General features: G+C 52.5%; 2 protein-coding genes across 8 annotated transcripts; one reads left to right on the plus strand and one right to left on the minus strand.

Annotated features, from left to right (window-relative positions):
* Positions 1–2,798: 2,798 nt before the first annotated feature.
* On the minus strand, positions 2,799–8,371 carry PPM1J (protein phosphatase, Mg2+/Mn2+ dependent 1J). Of its 2 annotated transcripts, none has more exons than XM_017869734.1 (10): positions 7,816–8,371; positions 6,342–6,456; positions 5,571–5,858; positions 5,163–5,275; positions 4,790–4,874; positions 4,087–4,205; positions 3,828–3,891; positions 3,564–3,671; positions 3,268–3,419; positions 2,799–3,123 (listed from the first exon to the last, which is right to left on the minus strand). In XM_017869734.1, exons 1-10 carry the CDS (start codon positions 8,343–8,345, stop codon positions 2,976–2,978), a joined length of 1,722 nt encoding a protein of 573 aa, XP_017725223.1. In that variant the 5' UTR covers positions 8,346–8,371; the 3' UTR covers positions 2,799–2,975. The 2 variants fall into 2 exon arrangements, with proteins under 2 accessions (XP_017725223.1, XP_017725222.1); XM_017869733.1 differs by having other exon boundaries at positions 2,803–3,123; positions 5,163–5,278.
* Positions 8,284–19,094, plus strand: TAFA3 (TAFA chemokine like family member 3). Of its 6 annotated transcripts, XM_017869736.1 has the most exons (10): positions 8,284–8,376; positions 8,475–8,602; positions 10,054–10,264; positions 11,216–12,180; positions 13,088–13,231; positions 13,456–13,513; positions 15,126–15,241; positions 15,896–16,045; positions 16,818–17,010; positions 18,490–19,094. In XM_017869736.1, the coding sequence occupies exons 7-10, from the start codon at positions 15,127–15,129 to the stop codon at positions 18,539–18,541; spliced, it is 510 nt and encodes a 169-aa protein (XP_017725225.1). In that variant the 5' UTR covers positions 8,284–8,376; positions 8,475–8,602; positions 10,054–10,264; positions 11,216–12,180; positions 13,088–13,231; positions 13,456–13,513; position 15,126; the 3' UTR covers positions 18,542–19,094. The 6 variants fall into 6 exon arrangements, with proteins under 6 accessions (XP_017725225.1, XP_017725224.1, XP_017725230.1 ...); XM_017869735.1 differs by lacking the exon at positions 13,088–13,231; XM_017869741.1 differs by lacking the exon at positions 13,088–13,231 and having other exon boundaries at positions 16,886–17,010.
* Positions 19,095–21,712: the final 2,618 nt, after the last annotated feature.

The raw sequence follows: 21,712 nt of genomic DNA on the forward strand, positions 1-21,712 counted from the left end.
AGGGGGAGGGTCGGCTGGGGGCGGCCCCGGGCTCGGCCCGCCCCGGCCCCGTGCAGGGCCGCCGCCGCCGCTTGCCTGGTCCGCAGGCCTGCGGCCGGGGGTGTCCACTCCGCCAGGTAGGGGAGGGCCACGGGGTTATTCCCGGACTGCGGAGGAGCCGGGCGAGCGGGGCGAGCACTACCTGGGTGAACTCACTCTGCCCAACCTTCCAGCCCCTAGGGGAGGACCGGCGTCGGGAAAGTTAAGAGTGCTCGGGGTGGGGTCAGGAAGGGCCGCTGCTGCCCTCCTGTGGCCAAGCAGCCACTCGCTCCTGCTGCACCTGGGACCTCTCCGGAGGCGGGACTGGGAAAGGGCAGCCCCCGGCACGTCCCAGGGCCCGGCGCGGGTGTGTTGGTTGGGGGAGATGTCTACCCTCTTGTTCCTAGGATCGTATAGCCCAACGTCATCCCCCAAACTTGAAGACCTCTCAGAGCCGTTCAGACCCAGACCACCGTTCCTCCTCACAATTCGCTTTCCTCCCTGGGCCTGGAATTTCCAGGAGTCCAATTCCTACCTACTCCTCAAAGGGTACTCCTAGAAATGCTTCCGGATCCCAGCTGGGAATTCTGTTCCCACTTCTAGTTCTGACTTGGTGTATAGGATATTTACCTACACGCGTGTCTCCCTTTCCTGTAAGGAAGCTGAGGAGATGGGAGTAGAATGAGGACATCCACCAACATTTCATTGGCTTGTGCTTGGGACACTACACAGCTTAACCCTTTCAATATTCATCACAGATCTTTGGGGAAAATATACCTATCCCCTTTTACCCATAGGGAAGCTGAGGCTCAGAGAAATCAAGTGGCTTACACACATGTTTTTGACTTGTGACAGCAAGAATTCACACAGCCGGGCCTGTCTGACTTCCCAGGCTCCTCCAGCCTGTCCCTTCCCCCGTTGTCTAGCACAGTGAGTGGCACATAATAGGTTGCCAACAAATACTTGATGAATGAATGAATGTTAGGAGTCATACAGACTTTATCTGAAGTGCAATCCAGACATTTGACAAATGTGAAAACTGAGGTCCGCAGCAGTTTGGCCCCAGGCCTCTTAACTGACTCAGTAAACATTTCTTGAGGGTGAACTGAGAGCTATGTTTGGAAGATCCATTTCTGCCTTCAAACAACTTAAGAGTCTAAATGAGGAATGCAGACAGTTTCAAGATGGCTAACATTTATTGAATCCATATTACATGGACCTGGGTCCACATACATTAACTACAAGAATCTCATGAGGTAGCTATCTCCATTTTACTGAGAAGCAAATTGAGGTTCAGAGAGATTACAAAGCTAGTGCTGGGTCTGACACTAGAACCCAAACAGCTGAACTCTAGAGCCCCTGTTCTTAATTGCTACTCCCTACTGACTCCTAATGTAGACAGTTATAATACAGGAGGTCATTGCTGTAGTGTGGGCGTGTGTGGCTGCGGGATACCCAGTCCTGAACAGGTGAAGTTTTCAAGATAAGGTGATGTGTAGATTTTTTTAATTTTAATTTTTTTCTTTTTTCTTTTTTTTTTTTTTTTTTTTTTTTTTTTTTTTGAGACAAGATCTCTGTTGCCCAAGTGTGCAGGGCAAAATCTCAGCTCACTGCAGCCTCAACTTTCTGGGCTCAAGTGATTCTCCCACTTCAGCTTCCCCAGTAGCTGGGACTACAGGCGTGTACCACCACACTTGATTTTTGTATTTTTTGTACAGATGGGGTCTTGCTATATTGCCCAGGCTGGTGACGGGCCTTTTCTAATTATTTTGCTCATCTTTATTTTTGCTTCCTTTAGCTTACTTTGGGTTTAATTTGCTGTTCTTTTTCTAGCCTGTTAAGGTGGAAACAGATCACTGATTTGAGATCTTTATTCTTTTCTACTAAAAGCAATACTCTTAATTTCCTTGGATGCTTAACTGCTTCCCACAGGCACTCACCACTACATTCAGCTATTTTTTTCTTTTTCTGTAGAGATGGGGTCTCACTATTGCCCAGGGTGGTCTTAAACTCCTGGGCTTAAGCAGTCCTCTCACCTCTGCCTCCCAAAGTGTTGGGATTACAGGTGTGAACCACCATGCCCGGCAGTAGATGTTGGATAAGTTGGAGCTACTAAAAGCCCACAGTTATGCAAACCCCAGGAAGTTGGTGGTGGTGGTGAAAAATGAGGCTGGAGAAGGAAGCAGTGGCTGGATCATGAAAGACCTTATATGCCATGCACAGGAGTTGAGTGTTGATTTTGTTCTAGGCGCAGTAAGGAGCCACTAAATGTAGGAGGCCAATATAGTAAAAGGTGGTAGTGACTGAAGGCAGAGAGGTGGAGACAAGTAGAGAAATATTTTTAAAGGTCTATAGTCAACAATACTTAGTGATCAATTACCTTGATGGGAAAGAAATGAAAGCAAAGGGTGACCAACTCCAGGATTTCTAACTGGAGCAGTAGAGCTGGTGCACGTTGAGGTGATATACCAGGAGAAGGAACATGTTATGGAAGGCAGTGGTGAATTTAGTTTGAGGTATTTGAATTGAAGTGCCAACGGGCTGTCTGGGAGATGACTGGAATGTGTGGATCTAAAGCTCAGGAAGGGTCTGGGCAGATGGGTGAAGCCACAGAAGTGGCCAATGACACTCACAGCAAATGCGTGGAGTGGAAAGAGTGGTGGGCGGAATAAAGAACCTGGGGAATACCACATTTCTAGAACTATTCTGGTGCTCTTTCCACCACCCCACAGAGTTTTCTTCTTATCTTTCAGTTTCTAGTCAAAGCAAATAAAGACACACACCTTTATCCATCTGGTTTATTTGCCAATAGCTATAATTTTGGATATAGCGGGCATCCCTTCTTCAGTTAAGCTGCCACTAAAGAAGGGTCAGGGAGACAACTTCAGAATTTGGGCTGTGAGAAGAGTAAGTATGGAGAGGCTGGGATGGTGGTGGGAGGGATGATGTTCAGCCCTTCAGGAGTAACTGCCTGGCCCTCCCAGGGGGATGACGAAGACAGAGATGTCATCCCCGGAACCCAGCTTGTTGTTGGGGAGACGCCAGCCACGGTCCCGGGGGGTACCCCGGGCCCCCAGGACCAGAGCTTGGGCCAGAGCTGTATACCTGCCAGGAGCACACATGCACATTCATGTACCAACATGTATGTGGGAAGACAGATACACAGGCCCAAATGTGGGGTCCCAAGCATTGCTTCCTTTTGACCCTTCCTTCACCAATGCCATTCCCTTACCACCATGCAGCCCCTACCTGCTGTGGTCATTGGGCTCATAAGCCGACAGCACCCTGTCCACAGTGGCAGCTACCTCATAGTCAGTAGTGACATCCCATAGGCCATCTGTTCCCAGGACTAGCACATCATCTGGGCAATGCTCATATTGCGTCAGGTCATATACTCGTACCTGGTGGGAGAAAAGCGGGGAGAGGATTGAGGTGTGGCGTTTGCTGGACAGGGAGCTTGGGGATAAAGGGACTGCAGATGAAAGCTGGCCTGAGACCCCCAGAGAAGGCAAGATGTGGTTTAAGGGGGCCACCGTATGGCTCACCTCAGGGAAGCAGGAGAGAAAAGGCTTGATGGGCAGGGTGGAACTGCAGACCTTAAGGTTGTGGTCTCCCAAGCCTCGGGTCACCCCAATGGTGGCCATCACCCGAGCCTGAAAGAAATGAGGAGGGAGTGCCACTGTAGTCCTCTGCCAGATTCTCTGAAACCAAAGATCCCTTCCACCCCTACCCTCAGGTAGAACCTCCACCTCCCTAGACAAGTTGTGACGGGTCCTCCTGCCCTCTCCCACCTCTACCATGGAGTTTACCTTTTTGCCCTCCCCACAGACCAGAGGAAACCTGAGATCCTCCAGCTCGATCTTTTTGTAGGCCCTGGGGAGGGGGGAGTAGAGGAAGCATCACCCAGGCATCAAAGTCCCTCTCCCCGAGGAGCTGTGCACCCTCACACAAACCCCTTAGAAAGGCCACATCCTCCCAACTCCCAGCCTCCAGCTTCCACCTGGCTGCGGGGCGAGGGGCTGATTGTGTTGCCATGGGAACGGGCCCCAGCTCTGAGGGAAGTGTTACCAGCCGGTCATGTTCTGGTCCCGGTACAACATCCTCTGCCCCAGCTCCTTGGGCAGAACTCTGCGGGGGAACTCAAGGTGGGTGAATTCACTGCCTAGCAGCTCTGGTTTCAGGAAGCCCTAGAGTTAGGGATGATCAGAACAGAGAGCCAGGGGGCATTATGCTCACAGCACACGCTGGTATATAGATGACGTTAACTACAGCAGACCCTTAAATAGAGTTTACCATGTGCCACACGTTATTCTAATATTAGCAAATATTAACTCATTTACTCCTCACAACAGCCCTTAAGGCAGGAACTATTGATGCACAGAGGTTAAGGGAGGGAATTGCTGAGGTCACACAATTAGCAAAGCTCTCAGACCAGGATGCATCCCGGGCTTCCAGCTCCACAGCCACCTACGTGTAGGCACTAAGCTGTACTGCCTTTCAGAGGCCTTTGCTGTTCCCTTCCCCCACCTCAGTCTCTACTTCCAGCCTCAGCTGGGGCCACAGTGGGAGCACTGGATCAGCCCAGTACTGCAGCCTCCCTGCTGCAGCCTCCCACCAGCTCAGCCCTGCACTCCATAGTCCACACAGCGGCAGTCCCAGTAAGGTGCCTTCTGTGCCTATGGTGGGGGTGTGAGAGTTCTCAGGTCCATGGGGTGCAGGGAGGCACAAGACCCGACAAAGAATGGGGGTAGGGAGTTTGGTTCCTACTTACAAGCAGCTGAAGACGCTGGCGCTCAGTCTCCGGGGTAAACTCTCGGGACATTGGAATGATTTCACCATTCCGGACAATGATGGCCCTGCCCAAAGAGAGAAAAGGAATTGGGACCTGGTTCTCTTCAGACCCATTCATGAAAAATTCCAGAAAGACCAGGCCCTCTCCATAATGACCTTTCAGATTCCTTACCCAGACCCCATATCTGCCCCAACCCCACCCAATGGCTATTTCAGCCCACTCCTTATGTCTGTCACCCCTCTTGACTCCCTCTAGTCTTGATTTTTAGCCCCTGCCATCTCACTCTCCTGTATTCCCCCATCCCAGAGAGTGTGGCCCTCTGTCGCCACTCTCAGAGCCCCCTCCCCCTTACCTGCTATCGCCTGCATTGGCCACGTACACCTTGCCTAGCAGGTAGACCACAACCAGTGCACAGCAGCCCCCCTCCACTTGGTGGCCACGCCGCTCCCGGGCCATCTGCTCATCCTGCCACATAAGGAAGGGTCAGAGGTGGGTAGAAGGAGAGGTTCCAGGCACACAGTCACCTTCCCCCTACCCCTTCCACCTGTAGGAATCAACTGGCCCAGCCAGGCTACACTGGAAGACAGGAGAGAAGACTGGGTTATAACTGCCCCTTCTCCCTCCCCTCTGAACCAAGCTCTGCTCAGGCTCTCAAAGGTGTTGTGGGTTCTCAGCATAACCCCCTTAGGCCACCTGGCTTCCACACAGAGTTGGCCAGAGTGGCTGCCTAGCAGACCCTTGGCCCAGGTCACCCACTCACCATGAGCTGGAAGGCATTCTCAATGGCCCCCACTACCAGGCTTTCGTGGGTCACTTCCTTCTGTGAAGACCAGCAGGACTGAGGGCCAAGCAAGTGAGAGGGATCGGAGGAATCTGGGGTCCCCGGGGTGGTCGGGAGGCAGAGGGGTGGTGGCGAAGGGTCCTGAAGTATCTCTACCAGGTCCTTTAGCTGCTCTCGGATATGGCGATGCAGGAGCCGTGAGGCCATTTCAGCAGCTCCACCCCCTGCATGACCATCAAATAGGCCCCAGTAGTAGAAGCAGAGTCCCTGGTGGAGGAAAAGTTGGAGGTGAGTTGTGTGTGTTTGTTTTGTGTGTGTGCGTGTGTGTGTGTGTGATGCCAGGAGAAGAACAAGACTCTGGCCATCCATACAAACATCTGAGAAGTCAGTATTTGCTACTGAAGGCAAATTAGGTTTATTCACTTATTCACATAAGGCTACCTATGTTATCAAGAGAAAGCAAAGGCTCAAAAAGCCAAACTCAGAGGATAACACATCCCAAACTCAGCACCGGCAATTAAATCATCCATAAATATGTGAGCCTCTACATTTTAGGTGGGAAAGTAACATTCATGCTTACATGGTGGAATCTAACTGATGAATGCCAGGTAAAGGTTCTGTGCCAGAAGGTAGAAAGCCAGTGAGTTAGTCAGGTCTTCCACATGGCTCAGATTTAAAACCAGAGGCCTGAGTCCCTGGGGAGAGGTGTCACTGTGTCTCTGGAGTCTGGGAAAGGGGATCCGGGCTTACCTGGCCTGGGCTAAGCTCCCTAGGTGCCCCTGTAACACTCCTCCGACCTTCCACATACACCACTTCACAGCAAGCTTGGTCCTCATTGTGCCGACTCTTGCCAGCATTGATGACCCTGCCAGGCCAGAATGACCACATCACGTTGGAAACCAGACCAGGTCCTGGAATAACCCCCACCTTAGACACACACCGTCTCCTGTGCCTGCTGGCCAAGCTGAGAAAGGTCACAGCCACCTGGGATCCAGGCCAGAGGGAGGAGGAGAAGGGAGGGCTGGCAAGGTGCAAGGACTACTGTTTGGGTGGCCGGCCCTACCACCTCACAGAAAGGCCAGCAGGAGCTTCTGGCCAACCGCTATGTCCCCTGCCTGCCTCACTTCCCCCATCCCTGGCAAAAAAGAAAAAAGAAAATGAAAGGCATTCCTAGTGGTGCTTCTGGGGGAGGGGCTAGATGGTAGAAGTTTTATTTCCCTGCTAGCTACACCCTACATCTCACCCTCAACCACTATCAACTCTCCCAGTGCCTTGTCCCCAGCACCTCATCCTCATGGGCACACCCACCCTTATCCTAAAACCATCCAGCGAAAGTTTCTGCTGCCTTGACAATGAGGAAGTTCTCCAGCCCAGATCGGGAAAGAGGAATTGAAATAGAGTAGAAGTGGAAGCCCACCTGGACTGGGCAGGAACCACATACCCATAAGCTCCTCCCACACCGGAGGCTAAGGGAGGTGGTGGTGGGTCCATGGGCCACCAGCCACCTTCCTCAGCGAACTCAGCGCCCCCAGCTCCCTCGGTGCTCTGCGTTCCCGACAGATGCATTAAAAATACACACAGCCCTGGGGAAAGCCGGCCGGTCCGGCCAGGGGGTCCGCTTCTTTGCCAGGCTAGCACGAGTTGGCAGGCTGAGGGGCATCTAAATGGGACCCTCCTCTACCCTGGGCGTCCCCCTTCCCGCCCCTGGGGAAGCTGGCGGCCTGCTGGTGTCGCGGGCTATTTCTGGGTGTGGAGGGGGAGGGGAACTACGGTAAGAGGGACAGGGAACTGGGGCGCTGGAGCCGGGAAGCGGGTGAGCGAGTCTTCCCAACCGCTATGTCCCCTAATAAAAAGAACTCCGCTCCTTCGTGAAACCCCTTCTCCCTCAGCCTTTAAGCTGCCGGGCCGCGACTGGGAACTGGCCAACTCATCCTTCTCAGGGCCCTCCGCCCTCCGGGCTCTGGGGAGAACAGGTCCTGAGGCAGCGTGACCGAGGGCAGTCAATGAGCGGGAAGGACCTGAAGAAGGTGACACAGGCTGAGCCCGACTGGAAAGTGGGCTGGGAGGGGGGGCAGCACGAAGACCAGAGAATAGCAAAGGTCCTGGGAAAAGCGAGCTCCTGGCCCGGACGCAGTGTGGGGAACGCGTCCTAGCGCCGGGGATGCGGAGCTGGGGAAAGGAGTGGGAGCCCCATCCTGGTTTGGGTGCCCCAGGGGGCGCTCACTCGGCGTAGCCTGTGCTCCAGGGCAGGCGGCGGCCCGTGTCCGGGGGGCTTTGCACAGCCCGGCCCGCGTGGTCATCGGCGCGTCGCAGCCCCCCGGGGCTCAGCTGCAGAAAGGTCGGTCTGGAGAAGCTCGCTCGAGTCTCAACAGCCTTCGCGGGCGTCGCGCTCCCGCTCCCAGCCTTCGCAGGTGGGCTCCTGGGCGCTTCTGGAGCTGCAGCGGGCGGCGCCGAGGCGGCGTTGGGCAGGTCCGGGGATTTGGGGCGCGGAGGCGGAGCGCCCCCAGAGCTCACCAGGTGCGCCACGGCCGAGCGCACCCGGTTTAGCATGCTGCCTCCCTGCCCCGCCCTCGGCCGCGGCCCCGCCCCGCCCAGGCCCCGCCCCCAGAACTCGGGGTGGGCGGTGCTCGCTCCAGCCAGCCCTTCCCGGCTACTGGCTCCCGGCCAGCTGGGCGGGTCCCGGGTGAAACTTGCCCTTGCTCTGGGCCACCCCAGGAACAGGCCCAAGGACCCCTGGCCTCTGCCCCGCCCCATTTCGGCTTGGCCCCGCCTCCGTTTCTTAGGGGTAGGTTCTGTTGCTGTGGGAAGGGGGCGGAGAGAAGGAAACCTTATTTCAGCTGTGCGCTAGATTAGACATCAGCTAGAACGTCTCCATTGTGACAGGGGTTGAGGGACAAGGGGGTGCGGTCTCCTCGTTCTCGGTTCGGTGTGGCCAGCCTGCCCAGACAGCCATGGAGCTAATGACCTCAGACCAAAACAGGAGCTTCGGAGCCGCTGGTATGAGGCGCCAGGTGTGACACCACCTCTGGATGGGGCTGCTGGAGCGAGAGCGGGCAAGCTGGTACCGGGTGGGGGTGCGGGGATAATGACCAGGCTGCAGCCGACCACCCCGGAATCAGGAGCCGGGGTAGATTCCTGGGCTCCTGATGCGCTGTTCCCCATGAAGACCACCTCTAGATCTGGGAAAGCGGTTGCCACTCCCACCCTCCTTTCTCTCTCAGAACCCAGGTCTTTCCCACAATGTAGACCTTCCCTGATCACAGCAGGACTAGATATTAATAGTTAGGATAATAACAACATAACAAATACTATTTGTTGAAGACTTACTGCCGACTAGGCTCTTTATAAAGCACGTTCCATACATTATTAGGTTATTTATCCTGCACACCAATCCTTCAAGGTGGGTTTTTTCTATCAGTTTCATGGATTAGGCAGAACTGGACGCTTCTTGTCATTTTACCGTGACTTGCCCCAAGAGGTCACACAGTCAGTGAAAGATTCACACCTATGTCTGCCTCCTGACATTCAAACCTGCTTTGTCTTATGAACCAAGCTTAGTTCTCTGGATCAGGGAGGAAGGGCTAGAAAAGAGATCAATGGCAGAGAGAGGAGTGGGGGTTCCTCCCCTCCCATCCTTCTCTTAGGGCCAGGGCTGAGAGCTGTCCGGGAATGCTAAGCAAGTTCTATGTCTGCCGCCAGGGGGAGACAGAGGCCAGGCTAAGCCTTTGCCTAAGAAGCGTAAAAGCCCACTCGCTGGAAGACCAGGACCGAGCCCAGCGACTGGTTGGCTGCCTGTTCTTCCTAATTTCTCCCCTCTGGGAGAGGGTGATACTGACCTGATGCCACAAAAGCTCTGTCTCTAAATCGCCTATCAGAAAGTTGATCACTGGGTATCCACAGACACCACCCACCCACACATCTCAAATGGCGACAAGGCTGTTGTGGCCATCATGCAAGTTGGAGGTAGCCATCAGGGACTACTACACCCAGTTCACGGCTGGAACTTTTCTGAGCTCTGTCGGCCATGTGCTTCCTGACCACATCCCACTCTGTTCCCCAGGCTAAACTGTGTCCCCAGAAGGGATGACTTTCTTGGCATCTTCCAAATAAAGATCCCACAGTGGTCATTCAGGTTGATAGGCTTACTATGCCTGCTATGTTGCACCTGAGCTTTGGGCAGAGAGAGCCAGAGGAAAAGAAGTCACAGGAGAGAAAAAAACAGACCCCAAGGCAAACAGAGCAGCAAAGGCAGACAGGGACAAAGAACAACCTGCTTCTATAGGTTTTCCCCTGCTATTTGAGAAACACTGGAACCAACTCTCAGAGAAATAACAGCAGCAGCAAGCCAGCAACTGAAGAAACAAATATAACTCCTGGTTGTTTTTTATTATTCAGTGTTTCTGGGACAGTTTACTTACCGCTTCTTGGTGTCACCCAGCTTCCTATTCCCTGCCCTTTCTAGCACCATGGTGTGGCTGCAAGAGGTCCGCAGAGGTAAGCCCAGAGACCCCCAGCCCCAGCACCAGACGACCAGCACGGGATGACAGCTCCCTGCGGCTCCAGAACAGCCCCCAGCCATGGCCTCATCCTAAGGCTCCCCTCTCTCTGAACCTCTCACCTCCTATTCCTGACATCATTATGCCTCCTCCATCCTCAGACTGTCCCAGAACCTGGTGAGGTCATCACCTCTACTCATCCCTGAGGCAGTGGAAAGTGAGAGGGAAAAGGGGGTGGGGTACGAAGAAGCAGACTTGTGGGATGTTTTTCTCTGTGAAGAGTGAGACTCTGCTCAGTGACTGGCCCTGCCGGGGGAGCGTGAAGCTTGAGCCAAGGAGGGGGACTGGACAGCCTCAAGACAGGCCCCTTTATCTCAGGCCATGTTGGTGGCTCAGGGCCCAGAACTGGTCATCTTCTGCCTTGTCTCTCCCCTTCACATCACCCCAAACCCAAAGGCCTCTTAAACTAAGAGGAAAGTTCCTTCAAATTCACAGAACACAACTCCCTCTCATTTGTCTAATACTTTCACATCCAGAATAGATCCCTGTAAAGAATTATTCAGTTGCAATTAATTACATTACAATTTTTCTGATAAAGAAACTGGATCTCAGGCCAGGAGTGGTGGCTCATGCCTATAATCCCAGCACTTTGGGAGGCCATGGTGGATGTATCAGTTGAGTCCAGGAGTTCCAGACCAGTCTGAGCAACATAGCAAAACCCTGTCTCTACAAAAAATACAAAAAATTAACCCTGGCTTGGTAGTGCATTACAGACTATGCCTATAGTCCCAGCTACTCAGGAGGATGACATGGGAGAATGATTTGAGCCCAGGAGTTGGAGGTTACAATGAACCAAGATCTGGGTGACAGAGTGATGAGACCCTGTCCCCCTACAAAAAAAATAAATAAATAAGAAAGGAAAAAGAATGAAAGAAGGAAGGAAGGAAGGAGGGAAGGAAGGAAGGAAGAAAAGAAGGAAGGAAGGAAGGAAGAAAGGAAGGAAGGGAAACAAGAAACTAGGTCTCAGTTTAGTTCCCATGTTGGTATTCACAGTTATCATCCATAGGGACCATTCATAGCCTACTACTGTCCTCCTGCCTAATGCCCACACCCTTATACTTCCTCTAGCCCTCCCAGTCCCTGAGAGCACCACTCCTGGGAGAGGAAGAGATATTCACTATTCCCTCCTAAATATCAATCTAGAAGAGTGCTGTCGAACAGAACTTTGCGCACTGACGGGAATGTTCTACATCTGCTCTGTCCAATACAGCAGTCCCTATCTTCGTGTGTCTATTGAGCATTTGAAATATGGTGCATGCTAATGAGGAACTGAATTTTGAGTTTTATTTAATTAATTTAGATTTAAATTTAAGTATCAACAGGCCACTAGTAGCTACAGTCTTGGATAACGCAGTTCTGCAATCTTCGAAGCTCAAAAACCCTGAGGGTATAGTGAATCACTGGTCACTCCCAGCTCCTTTCCCCCCAGCACCCCCAGCTCCCTGAGCCAGGGCACTGAGGGCCAGCAGACCTTGAGGGTTTTGAGGGACCTCCTCTGAGTTGCCGGGCCTGCACCAGGGAGGTGTCCAACCGCACTGAACCTGCGGGGGCCGGATGTCCTCTCTCCCTTCCTCTTGCCCTCGGCCGCCAGGGGCCGCTGCGTCCCGGCTGTGCCCATCCGCTCAGCCGAGCGCCTGGCGCTGTCCCGAAGGAGGCGGCTGCGCCCACGCGGGGCTGGAGGAGCAGGGATAGCCCGGGGCGAGACGGCGGTTGCGGCGGGGGCTGCGCGCTCCCCGGCCTGCCGGCAGGAACCCTGGAAAAAACCCTGCTGAGTTCTGCAGAGCTGGTGGGGCCGGGCCCGGAGCTACCCTGTGCCCAGAGCCGGGCCTGCCCTGCGGATGATGCCAACCTGACCAGAACCCCGCTGTCCCGGGGCGCAGCAACTTGGTGAAGGGGACAGGGCTCCGGACTAGACAGCACCCAAGCTGGTCGCTCCCTCCCAAAGTCTGTCTTTCGGAGTGTTGGTCCCTGGCTCAGGGGCAAGGAAGACTTCAGGCCAGCAGGTCGAACCAGTGGGCACCACCATGGACCAGGTAGGTCCCAGGTGTGGGGCTCAGAATGTGGAGGAATGAGTAGGGGTTAGGGGGGTTTGTGGGGAGAGAAGGTGAAGAAAGGTTGAAGGTTCTTGTGGTTCACATCCTCAAATCCTTATAATGCAGGCTGTTAACTCAGCCTCACTAAACCCCTGGATTGGGGTTTAGGAAAAATAGGCTAGGAAACTGAGGCAGGAGCATGGAAGTCGAAAAACAAATCCCAGAAGCTTCTATGTCCAGCTGTTTCCGGGGTGGGGGGAGGGAATAGAATGCCAGGGATGAGAGCCCAAATGAACACCCCCCACCCCTCTGCTGCCCACCCCACCGAGGTCTTTTGGGCCTTGGGGTTCCTAGGAGAGATGCCTGAGTTGGATTGGAGGATGTTGCAGCTCAGAGGGAAATAGGATCACCTGACAGAAGACAAAGCTGCATTTGTGATGGTCAAAAAGAGGGGGCAGGGAGAAGAGATGCCTACTCAGAAAAGAGGCACATCTAGAAGGGTGGGAAGCTCAGCCCATGGAGCACACCCATCCCCTGGGAGTTGGCACCTCTTCCTCTGTCTTCCTCCACATCCCCCTTATGCTCTCACTCCTGGGAGCTAGGACTCAGGGGTCTCTGTCCTTATGGGACCCCACCATCCTATATGTTTCAGTTCTGCCTCCCTTTAGAGCGGTGAGGGAAGAGAGGTTCTTAGGGAGACATGGAAAGCTATTGGAGGCTGTGGCCTTCAAAGGCTCAGGGACCTGAAGTGTCCCCATTCTAGTCCTCTGGAGTGGGAATGGGGGCGAGGATAGCTAAGCCAAGCCAGCTCCATGTGAGTCCAGGAAGCAGGGGCCATAATGGGTAGGAGGTGGAAGCAGAGAGGATCAGGGCCTCAGGAATCTTTCCCACATGCCTCTTCCAGCAGGAATCTGTCAGGTTCTGCTCCTTCCTTGACCCTCAGCTCCCCCCCAAGGCCAGAGAGATGACAGCCGTGATTCTTAGACTCCTTCCTACCATCACCCTGCTTCACTCTTGGGATAGAGAAGCTCCCTCAGGCCACCCTTCTCAGGTTCACCACCCTGTGTGATCCCAGAGTCTGCAAGGGTCCCTCCAGATTCTCAGGCTAGAAGAGACTGTCCCTGCCCTGGCACCTGAGAACAGCTTCAGAATTGGGCTGAACTTCAGTGCCCAGCCCACCCCCTTGCCCTCTCCCAGGTTGTCCTTCACCCCCTGCAGAGCCATGGGCTCCCTTTATCCTTTGCAACCCCCTAAGACTCTTTCCTACTTGTCCAGGTGGAGTGAGTCTGAGGCCAGCAGATGAACAGACAGAAATTGAAAGATCCCCAAAAAGGTGAGTGAGGAGACACTGAAGATGGGGAGTAGCGGGGGGTGGACAGATATCAGGTACCCTATCCGTCGAGTAACTGGGTCCTGGCAGTTGGTTTGGCCTCTGGTATTCCCAAAGCTGCACTGGCATTTGTGGGGGCCCAGCAGTGCTCCAGGCCCACCCATGAGCTTGTGGCCTTGCTGCCTCCTGGTACTGCTCCCACTCCCTTCTATGACTGGGCAGCTCCTAGCTACTCTGTGCCTCTTGCTTCCTTAGGATTCCCTCCATTTCCAGCCTGCCCTTTGGGGTAGCTTTGGGAGGCCCAAACCATCAACGATGAAAGAGGAAAAGGAAAGGGGAAGAGAGCAGAGGCAAGGTGGTACAGTGGGCAGAGGGCAGGCTTCTAGGCTCTGGACTCTTCCACCCACATGCTGCCTGGCCTTAGGCAAGTCATTTGACTTCTATTAGCCTTGGTTTCATCTCTTCCTTTTTAAATTTAAATTCTGTTTAAATTGAAGTGCTACTGCATTCTCGTGGTTGGAAGCTCAAAAGCAAGAAATAAATCAGAAGAAAATGTCTCTCTTCTACCTCCATCTCCCAGCCAACCAGTTTCCCTTTTTGATGGCAAACAATATTACTGGTTTTAAAATACATTTTTCAAAGCTAGTTTATGCATATCTGAGCAACATAGATAATCCTTCCTTTATATACATTTTATTATATTTATTTTTGAGCTGGGGTCTCACTCTGTTGCCCAGGCTGGATTGCAGTATCTCAGACATAGATCACTGTAGCCTCAAACTCCTGGGCTCAAGCAATCCTCCCACTTCAGCCTCTGGAGTAGCTGGGACGACAGGTGTGCACCACCATGCCTGACTAAATTTTTAATTTTTTATAGAGATGGGGTCTTGCTATGTTGCCTAGGCTGGTCTTGAACTTCTGGCCTCAAGTGATCCTCCTGCCTTGGCCTCCCAAAGTGCTGGAATTAGAGGCGTGAACCACCACTCCTGGCCTGCCTTATACACATTGTATACACACCATTTTACACTTTGCTTTTTTTCCCCCCTTAACAGTGGATTATCACTGGAGATCATTGCATGTGTCAGAACATAAAGCATTTCCCCATTGGTTTTTTAACAGCTATCTGGATGGGACTGCATTTGTACAGACTCTTTATGATGTATTCAGCCAGTCTTTTAATGATGGCTGTTTAGGTTATGTCCCAGCTTTTTGAGCTTTGGTTTGCTCATCTGTAAAACAGGTAATAATAATCTTACTTTGTAGGACAGTTGTGAAGAATTCAAGAGTGTGCATGTGAAGTGCTGGAACCAAGCACTCAAAGAGTAGGAGTCAGTATTATTGTCCCTCCCATGTCACAGCCCCCCATGGGCCCATATCTAGTTCATCCTCCAAGATGTCTCTTAAATGTCGTCTCCTCCAAAGGCTCTCCTTTTCTTCTTGTAGCACTCCTTACTGCCTGCATGACTCTGTGCCAGGTTGAAAGATGCCTGGGGACAAGGTGTGCCTCCTCCCCATCTTTGTGCCTCCCAGTGTGTGTGGCACAGAGAAGGTGCCCAGGCTGGGCACAGGGTAGCTTCTGCCTGGAGCTGAGCAGAATGTGTGCTTCTCTCCACAGGATGAGCGAGAGGGCTGCGCGGAACTGGAGCAGAGGCGGCTGGCTGCTGGCACTGTGCCTAACCTGGCTGTGGACCCGCCTGACCTTGGCTGCCTTGCAGCCTCCCACTGCCACAGGTTTGGAGGAGGTGGCAGGGCCCAGGGAGGGAGTTTCCCAGGACACCTGGGAAGCTGGACACCACTCCACCTTGTTCCATAGCAGGCAGGTCTCCGAGGCAGAGTAAAATCCAGAGATTCTAGGGGTTCCGGCTCCTCCTCTGCTCTTTACCCAGGGAACTCTGCCCATCCCTGCTGTCCTGCCCCAGAGAAGGTCTGGGCAGACCCTGTGCTCACCTCTTCTTCCAGGCTGGAAGGTGTTCTGTAATGAGAGAAGCCCTCGGGTGGGGGCTTAACTCTAGCCTCCTGGCCTAATTCTGTGGTTTTCCTTCTGGGATGGCTAAAGCCTGTGTAAGCGGATGATCCTCCCCACGCATTGTAAGCCCTGGGGCCCTTGCCCTCACCCTGAGGAAGCGGGGGAAGCAGGGCTGGTGTGGGACTCTGTCTTCTGCCAAAGGGTGAAGAGCAGGGCCTCACAGGGGAGGGAGGAAGAGTAGGAGCTCTGTGAAGCGGCTGGAAGATTTCATTCACTTCCTCCTCCCCTGCCACTGGCCATCTCTTCCACTCTTCCATAGCCCTCCTTGAAGCAGGAAGGAGGGGCTGGAGGCCAGCCCGGGTGGCGGGAGGGAGTGGGTCGGGCATGTTGGGCGTCTGATCCTGGACGGCTCCCCTCAGTGCTTGTGCAGCAGGGCACCTGCGAGGTGATTGCAGCTCACCGCTGCTGCAACCGGAACCGCATCGAGGAGCGCTCCCAGACGGTGAAATGCTCCTGTTTTTCTGGCCAGGTGGCCGGCACCACGCGGGCAAAGCCCTCCTGCGTGGACGGTGAGTGAGAGACCAGGACCTGGGCAGGGCCCTGAGCCGAGCCATAAAGAGGCCTGTTCAGGCCTCGCCATCTGCTGGGGATACAATTTCATACCCGTCTCAGGGCTTTCATGATTAGTCTCAACTGGTGGGGCCCCTCTGGGAGAAGAGGGCAGACGTGGCCATCCCTGTGTCATAGATGAGAAAAGCTCTCGTTATGCGCACAGCCTCCCACACTCCCGTGCCCTCTGCCTGGTGCACACACAGGCACGTTCCCTCACACAACCCCACTCCTCTCCCACACACTTCCTCCAGCTCCTTCCCCTGCTGCTCCTTTCCCTGGCCGTCTCCGCATACCCTCCTCTCCTTCTCAGCCCTCCTCTCACACTTTCCTATGTGGACACATGTGATCCTTCACACCCACACTCATACCCTCACACTCATTTGGCACCCCATACACATGCCCACTGTGTCATGCACATACCAGCTATGCCAGCTATGCACTCCTGGTCTGTAGACCCCTCCAGACGACTCACACCCTTGCTCACACACCAGAGGGAGTATACTGGTTGGGCATCTATGCTAGTGACACGGTCACCTTAGAGACACTTTTGCCTGCCTTCACCCCTCACTGTCTGGGGAGATTCAGGGATCCGTGGGATTAAAGTTGAGGGTTATGTCCCCAGGCCTCAGCCTGAGTACTGCCTCTCTAGGCAGCCTGGAGTAGGGGAAAGACAAGGGAAATGCATGGCTCAAGGCCAGGGGTGTGTGGAAACGTGCACCTCATTCGCAGACCTGCTCTTGGCTGCCCACTGTGCTCATAGAGACCCTAGAGCTGCACTCCGCCTCCTGCTCCCACAGCCTCCATCGTCCTGCAGAGATGGTGGTGTCAGATGGAGCCCTGCCTGCCGGGGGAGGAGTGTAAGGTGCTCCCGGACCTGTCGGGATGGAGCTGCAGCAGTGGACACAAAGTCAAAACCACCAAGGTACCCTGGGTGGGCACCTCATCCCACCCTCCCCTTCCCCCTCTACCAGGGGCAGAAAAGGGGGCACAGAAGCCTTGGAGGTCTAGGATGTCAGTGTCCCAAGGTGAGATCATGAACCATGAAATTCACAGACAGTCCTCCTAGGTCTGTTCTCACTGGGACTGGAGTTAGGGGGGTCAGGACTTGAAATCCAGTGTGTGCTGGGAAGATTCTTGATGTGCATATACCCTGGTTTCCTCCTCTCTGCCTGGAATTAGTTTGCTTCCAGAAAATATCAGGCCTATAAAAACATAATAGAGAATGGGAAAAATTATCTAGATAATTGAGGGAAGAATTGCTACTTCTACCTGAACTCCAGGTACAGTAGCCACTCTGCCACTCACCTCTGCCGTGACCGTCCCCCACCCCCACCGCATTCCCACTGTTGTTGACTCCCTACAGTTCATACCTACCCTCCTCTAGTCAGATTTCTCTGTCTACTGTCACAGCACCCAAGAGGATTATTACTTTCATGGTTTGCTGCCTGCCCCACAGAACAAGGGGTAAATTTTTATCAAACTCGTTAGCAGCTCCATGTGTTTCATGGTTAATCAGCTGCATTGCTCTGTCATCGCCATTGGTACAGAAGAGTGACACTACGGAGCGAGCCAGGGCTCTGCCTTTGGCTTTCCCTCCCTGCCACCACACGCAGCAAACAAGCAAACACAGAAGAAAATAGAGAAGGAGGGCCGGGCGCAGTGGCTCACGCCTGTAATCCCAGCACTTTGGGAGGCTAAGGTGGGTGAATCAAGAAGTCAGGAGTTTAAGACCAACCTGGCCAACATGGTGAAATCCCGTCTCTACTAAAAATACAAAAATTAGCTGGGCATGGTGGCATGTGCCTGTAATCCCAGCTACTTGGGAGGCTGAGGCAGGAGAATCACTCGAACCTGGGAGGCAGAGGTTGTGGTAAGCAGAGATCATGCCACTGCACTCCAGCCTGGGTGACAGAGTGAGACTCCTTCTCAAAAAAAAAAAAAAGACAACCTTCAGCTTCTGAAGAGAGCAACCATTTTCACAGAGCACAGAACAAAAGGAGCTACAGCAAGAAAAAGTTTGACTGGCTCTAAAGTAGAGCATCTTCTTTCTGTCTGTAGGCAGGGATGAGGGACAGCCATTCTGAGTATATTTAAGATCAGAAGAGAATGAGACCCACTACAGAGCTTGTGACATTTGTCACCGTGTTATAGGTGTGGGTTTGGAGCCTGTAAGGAAGTGCTTACAATTTGGGTAGCTACTCTGAAGCAAACAGTGGGGAGGCTTGTGTGATGTATGTTTGCGTCGGTCACCAGGCCATGCTTTCCCAGCCCGGCCTGCTTTAGGGTGAGAGGATCGGCAGCAGTGGCCTCTAAGTGACCTGCATATTCTGGGTAGTCTCTGGCATGCTGGAATGGAATAGGCATTTGCTTCTCTAACCTTACCCTATCCCTTCTTCACCAGGTCACACGATAGCTCTTGGGGGTCATGGCCTGGACAAGAAAGGCTTGATTGAGTCATGGACTGAAGATTGGTATCCGGTCATCAGCCAGGAAAGATGGGGATTCACTTACATGCCTCAGCCCAAATGCAGCATCAGTCTTTCCGGGGCATTTCAGTTAAGCTGCTCAGCAGATATGGATGGATCTGCAACCACATACCTAGTGTGGAGCTGGGTTTCTCTGGAGACACGAAGGTCAACACACAATTCCTGCCCTTAAGGAATGTCCAGTTGAATTGGAGAGTTGATGACAGACAATTTAGATAATTTAGGTTAAAGTACTTGATACCAGATCGTGGCTTCTGGGCCACATGCTATGGCATGATGGGGGTTTGGAAATGAGATTCCCACAGTTCTTCAGATACCCTGTGGCCACAGGGCATAGAGACAAGAGGTCACATTCAGCACCCACCACCTCCCTCTTTCGCATCAGTTCTGAATCCCCAGCAAGCTGCTAACATGTTGCAGGAAAACACTCTCCCCTTATCCCAGACCGGCGGTATCTCATTTGGATGGGATTGTATTGACTTGGGGAAGGAAAGTAAAAATAAAGCCAAATAACTTCCCAGCAAATCTTCGGCACAGGTATGGCCTGGTTTGGGCCATTCATTGGGTATGGGATGGACAGGACTTTAAAATCACCTCCATGCAAGCACCTCAGGTTTTTTTTTGTTTGCTTGCTTATTTTAACAGATGAGGAAACAGCCCCAGAGAGGTGAGGCAGTTTGCCCAAGATCTCATAGCCTGGGCTCCCAAACCTCAAAGACTGATGATTTTCCATTAGCCTGAATAATAGGATTCCAACATAGGCCTCCCGTGTTAATTTTAACTCAAGTTACTGGAACCAGCAAAGTACAGGCTAGACAGCAGCAACATTTTTCTTGGGAGATGCTAGAGCAGGGACTTTTACTAAGGTCACTGTTTTCCTGTCTGAAATAATCCAGAATATCCACACACAGGGATGTGGGACCATCTGGTCTCCACTCTACTCTCATCCTCCAAAATTTCAAGCAGGTGTTATGACACCCAGAGGTCACTCAACTCAGTTACAGCTGGGGCTCAGCTGGCATCTCCATTGCCACTCTGACCCGTCTCTTCTGGAGTCTTTGGGCTATAATTCTCAAAGACTCTGGTTCCAGGAGAGATTCTAGGTGGGACGTAGAACTGGTTAGAGTCTTCTCTTTTCAGAGACCCCTGCCAGGCAGCAGAGGTGGAAGGCTAGAACCTCTGTTTAGAATTAAAGGTCAGTGCAGTCAGGCTGACACTCTAAATGGCTCAGGGATGATACACAGGCTTCAGGGACTCAGAGGCATGGGCTACTTAGATATCTCATCAGTAAGAGAATTGCAGCCTCTGAGACTGTGGGCATTGAGATCACCAAGGCCCTAGGGAGGGGAGTGTCAGTAGAGACCAACCTGGACAATGCTGAATTCTGACCCTCAGAGAAACAAATCAGATTACAGTTTGTGGCTGAGTCTCAGCTTCTCCCTTCCTCCCCACACAGTAGAACCAAGACTGATATTCCCCCTTTCTCACCCTACTCCAGTTTATTTTCTTGTTTTTGGCAATGGGGTGAACAATGGTGCCAGCTTCTTACTAGACTGTAAATACCAGAATTCACAACTCAGAATCTCTGCAGATGGTGGGCTCATGGGGTAGGGTAGTCAGGGAGTTGGTCAAAGATCATCATTGCCTCCTTTAAGGTTGGAGGATGGAGGGTGGGGATGGATTAAGGGATTGGCAAGCTTTTTCTGGAAAAGGCCAGATAGTAAATATTTCAAGCTTTGCAGCTCACATACAGTCTCTGTTGCATATTCTTTATTTTTGTTGTTGTTGTTTTGTTTTGTTTTAAAATGACTTTAAAATGCAAAAGCTAGTCTTGTTAATAGCTTAAGTCTTAGCTGTACAGAAACAGACTCTGGGTCTTTTTCAGAAGGGTGCCAACCCCATGAACCTTTGAAGGCAGGCCATCTCTGCAGTGCGGGACTGCCTCCCAGCCTCCTGGCCTGCCTTCTGTGCAATGGGAACCTGAGCATGAGGGCTGGGTCAGGTTTTGTTTTTCTCCTAATGCTTCTTGAGAGATTGGTGAGTGAATTATTTAGGCTACAAATGAGACAGCTTTAGCAGAGTCAGATAATAACAACCTGTTCTTCTGGAGGCCAGAATGGGGGCTTATCTCTACTCATTCTGCACCCTCAAGACTGTATCCAGGAGGGAGGGAGAGGGCTCGAGCCCCCTGCCCATCCTGCTGCATCCACAAGCTGGTGGGCTCTGAGCTGGGGATTGGGCCTGATAGCGGGGATGATGTTATGCAAACTCTCTCCTGAGTTGCCAACCACTGCCAGCCTTTGCCTCAGCCAAAGTCTGGGTTCTCCAACCTTCCCTGACCTCACTCATCCCTGCTACAGAGAAGACCTCTTTCCTTTGACACATGCTAGAATTTGCTAACTCCTAATTCATTTTTTTAACTCCTCAAAGCGTTCATTTCCTCCTTACCTTTTCGTATATTTTTTTGTTGGGATTTGAGGGGTATCTTTTAGGTAGCCAGAAGACTCCTACATAGGAGGGTCTGATGGAGAAGGGAAAGTGTCCCACCTCCCCGACAATAGCATCCTAGGGTCCAGTTTCCAACTGAATCAATATTTGTGTGCATTTTGTAGCTACAGTTTAAAAATGCAAATGAATTTTCCTGGAACATAAGGTTCCTGGAGTCATTTATCTTCCTCTTCTCCACTTACTGGATTGGAATCTCAGTCTGAAGTTAGCCGTGCCCACACTGTCCTCAGCTGTGAAGGCTTTAGGAAGGTTACCAACCACAGGAGATCATGTGGCTAATTTCTGTTGGCATCCTAGCAGTTTCATTAAGGTCTGTGAGTGACATCCTAATTAATGGCCTTAGACAGTTGCCTGGATTGAGGCTGCAACTTCCTAAAATCACAAGCTTACAGCTACAAGGGATTTTAAAGTCTTTCTTTTCTTTCTTTCCTTCTTTCCTTCTTTCCCTCCCTCCCTCCTTCCTTTCCTTCCTTCCTTCCTTCCTTCCCTCCCTCCCTTTTTTCCCTCCCTTCCCTTCCTTTTTCTCTCTTTCTCAGTCTCTCTTTCTCTCTTTCCTTCTTTCCTTCCTTCCTTCCCTCTTTCTTTCTCTCTCTTTCTTTCTTTCTTTCTTTCTTTCTTTCCTTTCTTTCT

Source organism: Rhinopithecus bieti, unplaced genomic scaffold (assembly GCF_001698545.2).
Source record: "Rhinopithecus bieti isolate Rb0 unplaced genomic scaffold, ASM169854v2 scaffold_3040, whole genome shotgun sequence".
Taxonomy (NCBI): Eukaryota; Metazoa; Chordata; class Mammalia; order Primates; family Cercopithecidae; genus Rhinopithecus; species Rhinopithecus bieti.

Excerpts from the sequence above, each read along its gene's own strand:
- PPM1J (XM_017869733.1), bottom strand. The coding sequence starts at position 8,345 with ATGGGGCGGGGCAGAGGCCAGGGGTCCTTGGGCCTGTTCCTGGGGTGG. Across the intron at positions 3,672-3,827 it reads TCTGTGGGGAGGGCAAAAAG|GCTCGGGTGATGGCCACCAT; the intron begins GTAAACTCCATG and ends CATTTCTTTCAG. Across the intron at positions 3,420-3,563 it reads TTCTCTCCTGCTTCCCTGAG|GTACGAGTATATGACCTGAC; the intron begins GTGAGCCATACG and ends TTCTCCCACCAG.
- TAFA3 (XM_017869736.1), top strand. The coding sequence starts at position 15,127 with ATGAGCGAGAGGGCTGCGCGGAACTGGAGCAGAGGCGGCTGGCTGCTG. Across the intron at positions 15,242-15,895 it reads GCAGCCTCCCACTGCCACAG|TGCTTGTGCAGCAGGGCACC; the intron begins GTTTGGAGGAGG and ends GGCTCCCCTCAG. Across the intron at positions 16,046-16,817 it reads AAAGCCCTCCTGCGTGGACG|ACCTGCTCTTGGCTGCCCAC; the intron begins GTGAGTGAGAGA and ends CCTCATTCGCAG.